The sequence below is a fragment of the Phoenix dactylifera genome, chromosome 8, assembly GCF_051530095.1.
Source record: "Phoenix dactylifera cultivar Ajwa chromosome 8, Ajwa_hap1_PhDact_Kaust_v1.1, whole genome shotgun sequence".
Classification (NCBI taxonomy): domain Eukaryota; kingdom Viridiplantae; phylum Streptophyta; class Magnoliopsida; order Arecales; family Arecaceae; genus Phoenix; species Phoenix dactylifera.
Genome location: NC_143197.1, coordinates 684,183 through 698,457, shown reverse-complemented (window position 1 = coordinate 698,457; position 14,275 = coordinate 684,183). Strand labels below are relative to the sequence as shown.

The 14,275-nt window shown below is 39.6% G+C and overlaps 2 protein-coding genes across 5 annotated transcripts; both read right to left on the bottom strand.

The window, feature by feature from the left end:
* Nucleotides 1-270: 270 nt before the first annotated feature.
* Nucleotides 271-10,809, bottom strand: LOC103715666 (protein TOC75-3, chloroplastic-like). Of its 2 annotated transcripts, none has more exons than XR_015967685.2 (8): nt 8,472-10,808; nt 5,893-6,114; nt 5,641-5,748; nt 2,497-2,688; nt 2,140-2,388; nt 1,354-1,608; nt 811-1,147; nt 271-710 (listed from the first exon to the last, which is right to left on the bottom strand). XR_015967685.2 is itself a non-coding variant. In XM_008803374.6 (8 exons), the coding sequence occupies exons 1-7, from the start codon at nt 9,969-9,971 to the stop codon at nt 908-910; spliced, it is 2,766 nt and encodes a 921-aa protein (XP_008801596.4). In that variant the 5' UTR covers nt 9,972-10,809; the 3' UTR covers nt 271-710; nt 866-907. The 2 variants fall into 2 exon arrangements, 1 of the variants encoding a protein (XP_008801596.4); XM_008803374.6 differs by having other exon boundaries at nt 866-1,147; nt 8,472-10,809.
* A 1,255-nt stretch (nt 10,810-12,064) lies between these two features.
* Nucleotides 12,065-14,132, bottom strand: OHP (one helix protein). 3 transcript variants are annotated; one of them, XM_026807922.4, is made up of 4 exons: nt 13,753-14,132; nt 13,513-13,635; nt 13,323-13,411; nt 12,065-12,479 (listed from the first exon to the last, which is right to left on the bottom strand). In XM_026807922.4, the coding sequence occupies exons 1-3, from the start codon at nt 13,939-13,941 to the stop codon at nt 13,343-13,345; spliced, it is 381 nt and encodes a 126-aa protein (XP_026663723.4). In that variant the 5' UTR covers nt 13,942-14,132; the 3' UTR covers nt 12,065-12,479; nt 13,323-13,342. The 3 variants fall into 3 exon arrangements, with proteins under 3 accessions (XP_026663723.4, XP_089780782.1, XP_008801597.4); XM_089924656.1 differs by lacking the exon at nt 12,065-12,479 and adding an exon at nt 12,497-12,683; XM_008803375.6 differs by lacking the exon at nt 12,065-12,479 and having other exon boundaries at nt 13,253-13,411; nt 13,753-14,127.
* Nucleotides 14,133-14,275: the final 143 nt, after the last annotated feature.

Below are 14,275 nucleotides of genomic sequence, written 5' to 3'. Positions count from 1 at the left end.
TGGTTCAGATCGTTAAAGAGAATATTCAAACAATTCCATAATAACTTTGTGCCCATGTTTCGTACATGAACGGAGCTTGCATCATCCACAACCATTGGGATTCCCGAGTGCTTCATATTACGCTCGGTAGTCCTAAATAATGTGCTTTATTTGCCTCACGATTACGGATATCTTTTCTTTAATTTTGGGTTGGGGGGTGGTCGAGTGGTACCACCATCATTAGTTCTTTATCAGTTTTGAAAATACAGATGGGCTTCCTCGAAAATCAGCTACAAAAATATTGATTTTAATCCATTAGCCGGTACCTAAATTTAGGTACTAAGGAACAAGATCATACCGCCCCCTGACAATCACAGGTATAATGCTACCACAAGAGTCACAGCCCTGTACTTTATCCCTCGAACAAGACAGCGGGGCGCCTGCCGTCGAACCCAAGCCTTCGACGCATGGAAATATCAAATTTCTACCTATTAATTTCAGAAGATCAACATATCAGCAATTACTATCGTAGGTCTTTCGACAGGCTGATAATCCTGATGGTAAAAATGTGACAGCCATCATAAAAGTCCCCATCCTGGAGCTTCACCCGGTTGCGAAGATACTGGTTCTCAGGGAACTTAGCCTACTCTAGATTTTCAACACTCACCGAGGCTTGCACAATTTATACCGCATGAAGCAAATTCCCTAGTCACCCGTTCTGTGCCATTATGCTGTTGATAACATTGTCAAAATAAAGTTCGAATTAATAAGCAAGATTCATAAACTTTTTCAATAATATGAAAAATCAACTAAAATACAGTGCACATGAACCTTGATAACTTGGAATAAATGACACAGGTATCCTGTAAACAGATATCCATGGCACCTGCAAAATTTTTGAACTTCTCCGCGATGCAGGCAACATCCCTCAAAACCTCTCTCCAAATCTAAAAAATATTGCACCAGTACCGGCATTATGATCAACTGCATACTCTGCTCTTACCAACCCAAGCTTGACGCCTGCACCATAAGACGAGCCATGCCCAGCTCGGCGGAAGAACTCGGTTGGGTTTCCTTTGACATCCTTCGAACTACCAAGATCATTCCCATGTTCTGCAAATGCATATACATGGGTATTCCTCACAGGGATCCGCAGCTCAGCAGCAAGCTGAACAGTATGAAAAGGAATGGTTAAATCTCAAGTGATTGAAATGAAAAATCACCCAGATCTGTTGATTGATCTACAAGCACCAATAATGATGATTGTGGTAATTGTCAGAATCATGATTTATTCTTAATCTTAATTGAAAAGGAACTGTGTATCACTTATGAAAGTTCAAGCTAATATGCAAAAAGATCTCCCGTTATGCTCACCTCAAGAATGTTTCTGCAGGCACCCAGCTCGCCCATGTTGTAGCCCCTCACTGAGTAGGGCCCACCGAGTGTGAAAGCATCATAGCTTGGAAGGTCTCCCACACAACCACCATAATGTCCATGAAGGACCAAAACAGGTGGTGGCGGCTTGCCAGCACCTTCTTCTGCTTGCTTCAACGGAATGAAGCGTGTCACTGTGAGCTGGTGACGATTGAAGAATGGAAACTTGCTGCCAATTCCAAGGCCTTGGTCTAACTGCAATCCAAGAGAAATGCAGCCATCAAAAGATAAGAAGAGTTTGAAAATGTATGTCAGGAAACAAAATGTTTTATTACTTACAAAGAAGTCAAAAATGGATTACATAATAAAAATAGGACACTGAAATTTCAGTCCTAAACAGATCTAAAAGCATAGGTTTTCCTCAGAATAGTTTTATTATGTGAAAAGGGACCACCTGCCCTACCATAATTTGAAAAATTGGTGCTACTAACACAAATTCAAATATAGCATAGAATAACTGCTACGTGACCTTTTAGGATTTCACATTCATATTTATAACTGATCTATAAATACATATAGAAATAATCTAAAATCATCCAAAACTTACTACGGAACATTTTAGCATATGCTACTTATAGGATTGTAGGATCTCTCTCTGTGTATCCATGCCTCCGTCGGCCTTTGCTGACTTACAGGCTCGGAGACAACAGCTTATGGTGGAAACTTAACATGCAAGAACTCTACCGAAAATTCAAAATAACTGATAAGCAAACAAACTGTACACACCTGAAAGACGTCTCTCTCGCCAACAACTGCACCATTTACAAACTTTGTGTTGTCACGAGTAATATTTGCCTGTGCAAATGCCATGTGGTCAATACCAGTACCACTGAGGGTTGTTGGAGGTCCATCCATGCTTAAGCCACCAGTAGGAAGTGCTCGAGCACCATGAGTGCATATACTGCTAGTTTCATCGCGAGTTGTGATTTCCTCCATCACAAGTCCATAAGTGAATTTGCTTTGACGTGTGAAGGCCTGAAATTTGAGTAATGCATCTCATACAACATTATAGAGGATCCTTCAGAGAACAAATTCACTGCAATAAATTTGAGAATTGAGCTAAGAGAAAACATCAACACCTACCTCTGTTATATTTGCTTTGAACCCCACTCTGTCAATCCATACAGGTGGAACTTCATCCACCCCTGGCCCACCAGTGAAAACAGGACTCAACTTCCGACTGTTAAAGCAGCTAGCGCGGAATGTGCGGTTACGAGGGTTATACACACCATCCACATACGGATGCACATACTCCAGCTTGAAGGATAGGTCATCCTAAACAGGCATTGTAAAATTTTAGAAGTTAAATTGGTATGATGCATTAAGAATGATGATGGTAATGACGGGGACAATAATCATAATAATAACAACAATATTAATAATAAGACGGATACTTTATGCTGATAGTAACACATATACTTTTTCCTATTATATTTTCCCTGTGTGAAAAATTTCGGTAACTAGATTCAAAGATCATAAATTAACAAAAAGAACAATGTAATCTTTGTGACCCAAGCTGATGAACAGCGAACGAACTCATGCGCACACACCACATTGTGGAAATATGACTTAACAAAGGCTTTAATGAATATGGACTCGGTAATGTAGGACCCAGTTCATAAAGGAAATGATATGTGTTTTAGGAAGAAATGAACATAATAGGATTTCAGACACGCATGGCCACATTGCTAATCTGAATACAAAAGTTCTGAACAAATTTTTGTTGTATATGATCAAGTGGACAGATGCAAGTTTTGAAAAATACAAAAAACTAATTCTTAGCATTCCCCTGTATCAATACAAAAGTTGATTGTATTTAATAGCATATAGGCACATAGAACAACAAAAAGAAAGCAGTCAACCCACAAATTGACCCAAAACCCCCCAGCCTCTTCACCAACATAACCATCAAAAGGCCATGCAGAACAGATGACGCGTACGCACAATATGTTCAAATATCTATGCAGCTACGTACGCATCCAATCTATACCTGAAATAAAGGCCTAAGTTTGTTGCATAATAGGTGTTTATTTTGCAGTAAGATATATACTCGTTGCCACTTTTGGCATAGATCTGAACAAATCAATGAATTGATAATTCGCTGATCCTAACTGTAAGTCATCACCCCACTAATATTTTTAAACCGGCAGCAGTCTGACCTTTTTTAGTATACTAAGACTCGGCATGCTTCTTTTCCCTTTTTCGCTTGATGATTACATGGTTGTTTGTTCTCATAAAATGTTATGCCATCATCATCCTAGCATTTTCCCATTGGGTCAGCTATACAACACAACTATAAGATGTCATAGCTCTGAGAAAGATTGAGCAGATTTTGTAATTGTCAACCTGATCTCGAACCTCTACAAATTGATATTCTCCTCCTTGGCAAGGAAATTTATTATGAGAGGGGACTTCAAACCTCTAGAAATTGGTTTTCCCTTCCTTGGCAGGGAAATTTAGACAAGAGGGACTTACCATGAAACCTTTGGAAGTAGTGGGTGTCTAGCGAGTTCTACTGTGTTGGCAAAGGCTATTCATTTCAAACCAAGAAGCAAAAGGTTATACATAGATTAAACATTATTTGAGGTATGAGAACAATTATTAAAAGCAAGCTCCAATGGGCAGGCCCCTGCATCTCCATCCCCTCGTTCTGGTCGCAAACTTCCACAAACCATGGGCAGGCCCCTTTTACATGTGTACCATTTTTAAAATAACAACACTCTCCCAAATTCACTCTCAATGACATTGGACAGGAACTATATTTATCAAATTTACTAAAAATAATATTGACCAGCGAGATCATAGACATTCATTGAGTTAGCTCATCTCTTGAATCCATCACATGCATCGTGCATGCCAAATACTAATACTGGTTCTCATAAAGATAAAGCAAGCCCTTCATTGATACAGTTATTCAAATAACAGATTAATGTTCTTAAGCAATATTTATGAAAAAATTTCTGATATAGAAAAAGTTTTTAAAAATAGGCTTTGATATACAATTGATTTTCAAACATTTGTTTAGTTACATATGATGTACTTACTATTTATTTGACCAGTTCATAGACATGCAACATATTGTCGAAAGAAAATGAAAATATCATATCAATTATGTAAACTATTTGCTAGTTAAAACATTCTCCAGAATCCCAAATTTGAGAGGCCCATTATATTGAAGTTTCTAGATAACAACTGCATATGCGAATAACAGAAAATCCATTACTTCTTATACATAGTCTTGATTCTATCTTTGGTTGGCGGTGCTCTATTTGCGTTACCATAATTAGAATGATTAAATTATCTTAACTTAGTTAACAGTCTTAAAATTTCAACATATTATATTGTTTAATGCAAGATAATTACCTCATTTACATATTCGATTCACAACTTCTAAATTATAAACACCGACATGCAAACTCTGATCTAGTATAACATTTTTCTGCATACAAATATGGGTTAACATGTCTAAAACATGTCTGTCAATCCACAAAGTTCTCGATTGGAGAATGATAGGTTCATCTATCGGACCTTTATTCTGTTTGTTTATATTATCACTTTGATCTAGTGCATGCTAGTACCTTGGTATGCAGTAAGCTTATGATCCTTTTGGAAATTATTGCTCCTAGAAGATAAGAAATATTTTTAAACGTTACAAGCAAGTCAATATCCTATCAAACAACCTATGACCCTCAAGAAACCTTTCCCTTTTTCTTACTTCAGTCTGAAAATAACAACAGAACAAAGATAAGACATCTTTAGAAAGGCTGAGGCACATATTATAACAAATATATCACTCATAAGGGGCAGACAAGAAGCTACACTCAGAATAGGAAAAGAAATAAGGAACAGCTTGGTGGCTTTGATTAGGACTTGACATGGATATTTTTCTCATAAACCCATTTGGTCGCTTTGTATATCATGCCTTATATTTTATGATTCTAGCCGTATATATAGAATAAATTGCCACCCAGAAAGTATTTAACAGAAATAAATGCTTACAAAATGCAAGAAATGCTAGCATCAGAAATTCGTTGGTAGATTATCAACTGAAAGAAAGAAAAGCAAGAAAAAATGAAGAATGAAAGGGTTTTTTTTTTACTCAAATGGAAGGACAAAATGAAATAATTGTAACTTCAATTGTGGTCCAAGCTAACTATAATTCTGGTGAAAGCCAATTCAAGCAGGCTAAATTTACAGCAATGCTCCATTAAATGATTGCCAACGGACCTGAGGATTGAGCAGATTGCTGGATGTCACAGAGCCAACTATGGATCTGTTCAACCCTTTGATATTCCGATGTTCAAATGAAACAGTTCCACCAGGCTGAATTGATGCCTGAAAAAAAAGAATGCCATCAAATTTTTGAGTGAACTTGCTTAACTTATAGCTTGATGACAAAATATTTAGGATACAAACAGTCTAAATTATGTGAAATGTAGGCCAGTAGTTGTAAGGCCAAAAGGAAGAGTGTCAAAATACCAAAGTCGGTCGTCCTTGACGTCCAGGTACAATACTCCACTCTGTGCTTACTTCAGCTGATTTCTGTTCCAGTTCTTTGAGCTTTATTTCAACTATGATTCCTCCTTCATTCTTTTCATCAGGTCGTGGGTTCACCTCAATGTTGGAAAATAAAGCAAGTGCATTTATATTCCTTAGAGCTTGTTTCCCTGCTTCAATATTAAAGACATGTCCTGGTCGAAGCTGCAATAAATTTGACATCAAAGGTTGTTAAAGGCATAAGATATCCAAATGCTACCTATAAACAATAACCACTTTAACAGAATCACATCCTTTATATCATAGCAGGTGCAAGCATGATTCTTAAGTTGAAGCAAAACCTGGCATTACTTGCACACTGTACCGGCCTCTGACAGCATCTATCAAGAGATCCACTTACAACATGATTTCAACCTTCCAGCATGAACATAATTCATGACCATGATACAAAATATGGGAAAATTAAATGTTCAATAGACTTCTCAAATAGGAATACACTGTCAAATATATTTTTTTCACTCATTCCATTGGCATGGCAAACTTACCAAGACAATTTTAGCACATTAGATAATAGACTTCTCCCTCCTTAAGAAAGCATATGTTTTCAATTCATGCAGATTTGTCCTTATTTAAGTATCAAGTCCTTGAAAAGAATCAAGTTATGAGGTAAAGATGGAAGATTAAGGAGTTCACTGTATCATCTAACTTGGACATACTTTTGTACCCGCCTAACAAGGAAAGTATATGAATAACTCACAGACGGATATAAATTACATTTCCACAAGCTAAAAACCAAGGCAATATAATTTAGACCTTCACCCAGTAAGAACATAAACCTTTCCTCACAAAACCACTCTCATACGTACACAAATAGCACCATATCTATTCCACAAGTATTAACCTTGATAAGAAAATTGTGCAAGAAACAGCCAGGTGATGATCAAAGTTAAGCTGCAGATTTAAGAAATAAACTTGAAAGGAAAAGAACATGATATCACATTATAAAGGAAGCAAGCATAAATGATTAAAACTGATCTGCATCGTAGGCACCAAAATGCACATTTCTTAAGTTAATAAATGGAAACAATTGTCCATAACAAATGGAAGCTATTGTAAGTAACAGAACTGGTATCAAGCTGTTTCCAGAGCAAACTGACTCGTTTTCCCTTGACTGGCGAGTGAAACAGACATTTTATTGCTAATCTGCCCCTCACAAGTCCGGATATAATAAAATATCCTGATTTAAAAATAATGGAGTTCAATTGAAACATCAATGAGTGATGATGTCCTAAGCAGGCGTGACATTGAGGTCAAATTAGCCAATATCTACATTCTGCAATATGTTCAAAAAGAAGACGGACAAATTTTGGAATGGATACAAGAGAATACTAGCATTCATCTCAAATTCATGGATTAGTTTGTATCTTGCTTACCAATCTGCCCCTTTCATGTCTTAATAAATAAAATGTTCTGATTTAGAGCCTAAATCTCGATTAAAGCATCAATCAGTGATAATGTCCTGAGCAGACACAACAATAAGGTCATATTGGCCTATCATTACATTCTGCACTAGCGTTTCCCCTTTCAAGTATGAGCTTTAGTAAATCTTGAAATGGGGACCAAGGAAAACTAGCGATCATCTCACATTCAGGTATCCTGCTTCCCCCCTTCTATCCAAAATCAAGGTAGCTAAGCCTAGCAACAATACATGTACCAGTTTCTACCTTCTCTGAAAGGAAGCTACCCATCATAAGTTTCATTAGTCCACCTCATTGGCCATGCCCCGCTATGATTATGAATTCATCAAACACTAGTGGAGATTTTCATGTTCTCCATCAAGACTTAATCAAGTGATTACCTTCTCCGAGTCACCTTCAACAATTAAGATTTCCATAGATACCCGCCCTACTAAAGAAGTTCGCGAGCAAGGGACATGCCGAAAACCTACCTTGCCCACTGAGCCCAATGCGAGGACCCTTTTATTGACGATGTGAATCTTAAATACAGGTATATGCTTCAAATTATCTTATTTGATCCCTCCTGTCCACTTGATACAGTATTTCCAATAATAATGAATCTTAGAAGCACCAGGAAGACCTTAACATCATTATGATATTTGTTCGTCACCATCCTCAATCCCCTTAACCCCAAAATTAGTCAGATTCACTCACTAATATTCATTTTCAATATTGGATTTGGAGATGATAGTGGTATCATCACCCTGATATAAACTGTTCCTATGTTTACCAATGAACCACTTTAAAAGCTAATGACCATGTCAAATACAGATGAAATCTCAAATCAAAAGGAAAGGTAAGGTGCCGCCTATAAACACACTTTGTTTTCCAACACTTCACATGTCTGTCTGCCAACACATTAAATCATCAGCATTGGAACAAATTAAACAATGATGAAAGCGTTCAAGGTTTTCATCTCCCATCTATCCTAGTTTTCATCTTATGGAATATGAATAGACATCAAAAAATTAGCAAAAAAATCAAGCATTTATCAACTATGAAACACCTAAAGCTCCAGCACTATTAAGGTAAAAATAAATTCACCTGTTTGGGCAGCTCCCGACGAACAACAGCAAGCTGGGTATTCCCTTCGCAGACATTCCCGAGCTTATCCTGAAACTGGACAACCAGCTGTGTGATATCCCCCTCGACGACCTCACACACCACCTCCCTCGTGTTCAGATTGCCGAAATTGACGACCTGGGCGCAAGCATACCCCTCATCGTGGTACCACTTCTGGACCCGGTCCCGGATCCTCTGCAGCAGCCTCGCGCTGACCTTCCCCTGCTCCCGAAGCATCTGGAGCACCTCCCGCTGCACCGGAAAGGGCAGCAGGCACGGCTTGGACCGTTCGATCCTCCTCCGGTAGTCCCTCTCCTGGCTCCGAAAGTACTCCAGCTTCTCCCTATCGGTCATGTCGGGATCCATCTCCATCTGCTTCGTCTGGGGCATCAGCCCGACGTTGATGCACCGGAAGGCATCGGCCGACTGCCAGGTGCTCTCAACGAAGGACACGGTGAGGGCGAGGGTGCCGTCCGGCTTGGTCTTGCTCTCGAGATCGACCTTCTCGAACATGCCGCAGGAGGCTAGGGTTTCGAGCTCCTTCTGGAGCTGGGCCTTGGTGTAGACGCCGCCGGGGCGGAGGGAGACCATCTCGAAGAAGGAGTCCTCGGTGCCGGCGACGGTGGTGGCGCGGCGACGATCGAAGAAGAGGATCTCCGAGATCTTGTAACGCTTGAACCCGCTCAGCTTGCTCAACTGGACAACAATGTTGGCCGGCAGGCCGTGTGAGTCCCATTCCGGGCCGCCGCCGGCCGCGGGCTCCTCCTCCCTCGCGATCGCCGCGAGGGGAGAGAATATCTGAGACCAGAAGCCTCCGCCATCGCCCCCGCGGAAGCCTCCCCAGCCCCAACCGCCGCCGCCGCCGCCACCGGTATTGCCGGGGGGAGGAACGGGGGTGGAGAGGTGGAGGAGGAAGCCGCCAGCAGCGAGGGCGGAGGAGGAGATGAGGGCTAGGGTTTTCTTGCGGGTCGAGTTGGTGGGGGATTTGGGCGATGGGGTTTTGGCGGATGAGAGGACGCATTCGGGGTGATGGGCGGTGGACACAGGGGCCGCGGCGGCGGCGGCGGCGTCGGCGGAGGCGGAGGTGGAAGCGGAGCGGCGATGGCGGGCGGAACCGGAGAGGGGTATTTGGGCGCCCAAGGGTAGCTTCTGAGCGCAGAAGGCCATGGTGTCGGGAGAGAGAGACGAAGAGAGGGTGAGGATTAGGAGGAAAGGAGGGTTTTTTTCCTTTTGATTAAATCGATGTGGAGGAGGTATGGGTACCGAAAGTGGCGCTTCGTCCCCGTCTCCCGGGGACGATATCTTCAGATGGAGAGGCCAAGGGATTTGGGGTTTATACCTGGAGCTTGTTCTGTGACAATGATTGAGCGGGTCGGCCATTGAGTCCCATAATACGGTCAGAAGAACGGTTCCAATTGCTTGTCGGATCGATTCTAGGTAGAAATGGACCAAAAAACCAGACAACTGTAGGCTTGGCTGCATCTGGCATGATTTCTAATTTTTTATTAAAAAATAAAAAAAATATTTTTAATAAAAAAATATATTGATATAAATTATAAAAGATATCGCTCAAACACGAGCATGCTTGATCGGACTGACAAATGATGAAAATGGACGGATTACTATTGCTTCTGAGAAAACAAAAGAATGGACAAATGACGACAGATATCTAAAATAAATGAATAAATGGACGAACGGATGGATGATTATAGAAGATAGGCATGGACAACAAATAAATAAATAAATAAAAGAGGTGGCGGAATTCAGAAAGACAGGGCGACGATGGAAGATACCGAAGAGGCGAGCGACAACGGGGATGAGGAGGGCGGTGAAGGCCTTAAGGAGGTAAAGGAGCGATGCCGAGATTGGAAAATTGGGTTGAAATGAAAAGGAACATTCCAAGAATCTATACTTTCTAGCCTATGACCCTCGTCACTCAAAACTTTGACAAGACTGCCCTTATAACTGGGCTTATATTTTTCTTTTTTTTTTTCCTTTTGCCCTGGTGTCTTGGTAGCAACTGGCTGCATGTCTTCTGGGTCGAGGATCTGGATTGGTCGGGTCACGACTCCTTCTTCTTCACTTGCTCCAGAAATGCTTTGTCACTTTTTCTGCAAAAGACGAATACAAGATAGATCTGGAAGAAATAGTTTCGTGAAGGATAATAAGAACGGTTTCAGAATCGTGGCCAAAGGGCACGAAGAGCTTTGTACCAGTTTCATGGAGGATCTTAGAGTACATTTGAGTAGCAGAATTTTGAACGTACCCCTACCCTCTTGCTTTGGCGGTTGATGAGGAAAAGTAACTTTTACAAAAATAGTATTGAAAATTTTTTATTTTAATTTTTTAGAAATAACGAAAGTTATTTAGAAAAATAAGAAACAAAAACAAGATAATTAAATATATTTTCTACATTAGATTTTATATTTCTATTTAATAAAAAAAATATAAAATAGGATCTTATATTTATAGCTAGAAAAGTAGTTTTTTTTTCGAGTCTTTATATGCCTCAACAAATCTTTTGCCGCATATATTGATGTTGGCATGCCTCTCGCTGATATTATTAGATTGAAAATATGCCTTTATTATCTTGTTGGACATAAACTGAATATAATATCAACATATTTAGCAATAATTTTAATTATTTTTAATTAAAAGTTAATATTTAAAAATATTTTTGATCATGTGGGCTAAGATTTCGGAAAATCTAAGGCATCTCTAAATTTTATCACTAAGATAACCAAGATTTCAGCTTTTAGAGACCTCAAAATGAAAAAAATAAAAAAAAATATGCAGCTAAACTCTCAATCTGAATTCACCATGCACTTTTTGTCATAATTTACGGTTACTTATACGCCCCTCTTTGTGCAAAAGCCTTCAGTTTGCTTTTCCCATGACTCTCAAAAACAAAAACATATGATCATCGATAATTACTTACAACCCTTGGTTCATGTGAAAATCTTGAATGCATCACACTTGCCTGCTGTACAAATCATAGCCATTAATATTTCCATCGATGTACAATGTAAGTGTCAAATGCAAGTATTTAACAGAACACCCACCCCACAATTAAATATATATGTGTTTTTATGTCAAGTTTGAATGTGCATAGATTATATGGATTTAAATACTAGAATCATTTTAGTTGTTGGAACATGATAGTCCCCCGTAAAATTTCATTACATTCTCGAATGCTAGTAATTGCTACCACAAGCCAAATTTGAGAGGTCCAATCCATACATCCACACCCTCTTTTTTGTTATCTAGGCATCCATGAATAGCTTTGTTAGACTGATTAGGAGGCCGTCGACACAGAAGATTGAGGAAGGATGAATCTGGCAGTTGCGCGTCCACCCCCAAGTGACCTTATTTGTATGGAGAATTTGACTATAGAGATCCTAAACCCTAAAACTTTAGCTTCTCTTTCTTTCGGTCTCTTGAGTGTAAGGAAAGGAGATCCGTATGTTTATAATTACCCTGATTCAAATACTTGGATGCACCACTCAAGACTCGAACTCAAATTTTTCAGTCACTAGGAAAAAGGGTGCAACAATTAGGATTCCCATTTATCCTTCTTTCTTTTTTTTGGTAAAAAAATGAAGGGATTTCCCCTAATTTTATTAAGGAGTGAAAACATGAGAGTATTTACAGGAGGAAGGAGATTAATGCTCTTATTGGGACCTTTCATGAACTAGGTGGGTGAGAGAGCTCCTCAGTTTCTTATGCTCTTCCAACAATGCAGGTTGGAAAGAAAGAAATGGAGACCAACCCAACTCTCTCTCTCTCTCTCTCCCCCCTTTGAAGCTCCTTCTTTCAAATGATAAATCTTCCTTTGAAGTTCCTTGTTAGACTAGAATAATTTATCCAAGAGTTCCATTAGCCACAATAATAGAGACCTTGCCAGGTGATGGTTGTTGGGACAATGCTGCAGGGTTGCATAGAACCATGTGGTGAAGAAGCCAGCATGGACTTGGATCGAGGATCGAATTCCTGTTGATGCATTGGAAGAATCGGCGTAATATTGCTGCTGTTGTACGCGACTTATAGAAGAATATATTGATCTTAAATGCTCTAAATGAACTATTTTGCAGAGGAAAGATAGATGGTTCTGATGGAAGGCCGATCAATTGAGATGAGCATTAATTTCTTTGCTTTTTCGGTTTTTCTTAACTGTTGAAGATGATTGCTTTTGAACTGGAATGAAAATTCAGTGGATTCAGTGAGTCGAAAGTTAAGGACATAAGGAAACAAAGCATCGAACGAAAATGAGTTTGTACATAGTTCCAAGCATCCAGACAAGTTACAGCAGAGCATTGGCATCCATTTATGTACATCATCATGACATCTGTCTCAATTTTGTAGTCATTTAATAGAGTAAAAGCTTCTGAAATTATTCAAGTTCATTTCAAGATTGCATACTGAGATAACCGGCAAGCTAAATTTCACTTGTTCTTCTTGGTAACTATCAATCCTAAACATTATTATCCTATACAGTACTTAATAGTTTCTGCTACCTGATAGTGAATTGCTTTCAATTTTCTCATAGTCCTATTAAAAGCTAGTTATTCAAACCGTAATTTGTCGAAACCATTCTGTGGCCGCAAGAAGGTTATTTGTTCTATTCACCTCTTGCTTGCAGCTTAGTGCTTAAAGATTTCCCCTTTTCGTTTTTTACTTTTTTTAAACCAAAAAAAAGAAGTGTAACTAAGACATGTTTCTGGGATTATTTTTTGGATAAAATTCTGGGAGAAAAATGGAGCAAATTGAAGTAAATACTTTATACTACAGGTTACTGATTTTCCTCAAATAAAAATTGAAAATGATGTTTAGTACACTCATCCATTAGATGCAAGCTATAGAGGAAGATCAAGCCCTTTCCCTACATCCACACCAATCATCTGCAGTAAGCCCTTGTGAAATACCTGAGATAACAATGAAGAAAGGGAGACAGAGCACATTAGAACATGTTCTTTGAGAATTAATATATCTATTCTAATACTAGATGAGGTTGGAATGCACCCACAAGCTCCACAATGAAGATCCCAATGATGCCAATCATGCAAGCCCTGGAGTTCCATATCTCTGCAGTCTTTGTGAATCCAAGAAACGGTTCTGTAAGTTTTGGCTCTACTTTTGGCACTTCCACCTGAAACCGATCCAATATAGATTTTCCTCACCTTTTTCATACTTTTTTACCTACTTATGAATCCACAAAGACCAGAAAAAACCACATGCTGCTAACAGCGAGAGGGATATCACTTACTCCTGCAGGAAGCCTTGCAGCTCTGATCCTCAAAGTTCTTTGCTTTCCAAGGTATCCGGTGTTCCTCCTAAGATGATGACTGCAAAGGGATTGCTGCTGAAGAAAAGGTGAAGAAATAGTAGGTATAGCTGCCATCTCTCTCTCTCTCTCTCTCTCTCTCTCGTTCTTATGATTTTGAGTGTTGGCCATTGCTTTCCCTCTCCCACCTTATCTTCTTTAGAATTGAGATCCAGCTACCACCCGGTCTCTATACCTTCCTTTCTTCCTGGAGCCAAAGAAGTCCACTCCCTGGAAGCGGGATTCCAGGAAGGGACGACTAAAAGCATGTGGGGCTTCAATTCATCCAGCCTCTGATAGGCCGAGAAGAGGGACACGTAGCAAGACCGGCTTCAAACGTGGCCATCCTCTTCTTTTAGACAGAGGAGCTCGGGGTGGCGCGAAAGCCTCGTTTTCCCCTGACCACCAATGCTGCTAAAAAGTAGGTGGCTGTTCCTAACCGCCCACACGTTATAATCCAAACTCG

Excerpts from the sequence above, each read along its gene's own strand:
- LOC103715666 (XM_008803374.6), bottom strand. The coding sequence starts at position 9,971 with ATGCAGCCAAGCCTACAGTTGTCTGGTTTTTTGGTCCATTTCTACCTA. Across the intron at positions 6,115-8,471 it reads GTCGGGAGCTGCCCAAACAG|CTTCGACCAGGACATGTCTT; the intron begins GTGAATTTATTT and ends AATTTATTGCAG. Across the intron at positions 1,148-1,353 it reads CCTGCAGAAACATTCTTGAG|CTTGCTGCTGAGCTGCGGAT; the intron begins GTGAGCATAACG and ends CATACTGTTCAG.
- OHP (XM_026807922.4), bottom strand. The coding sequence starts at position 13,941 with ATGGCCAACACTCAAAATCATAAGAACGAGAGAGAGAGAGAGAGAGAG. Across the intron at positions 13,636-13,752 it reads CTGCAAGGCTTCCTGCAGGA|GTGGAAGTGCCAAAAGTAGA; the intron begins GTAAGTGATATC and ends GATCGGTTTCAG. Across the intron at positions 13,412-13,512 it reads GGATCTTCATTGTGGAGCTT|GTATTTCACAAGGGCTTACT; the intron begins GTGGGTGCATTC and ends TTGTTATCTCAG.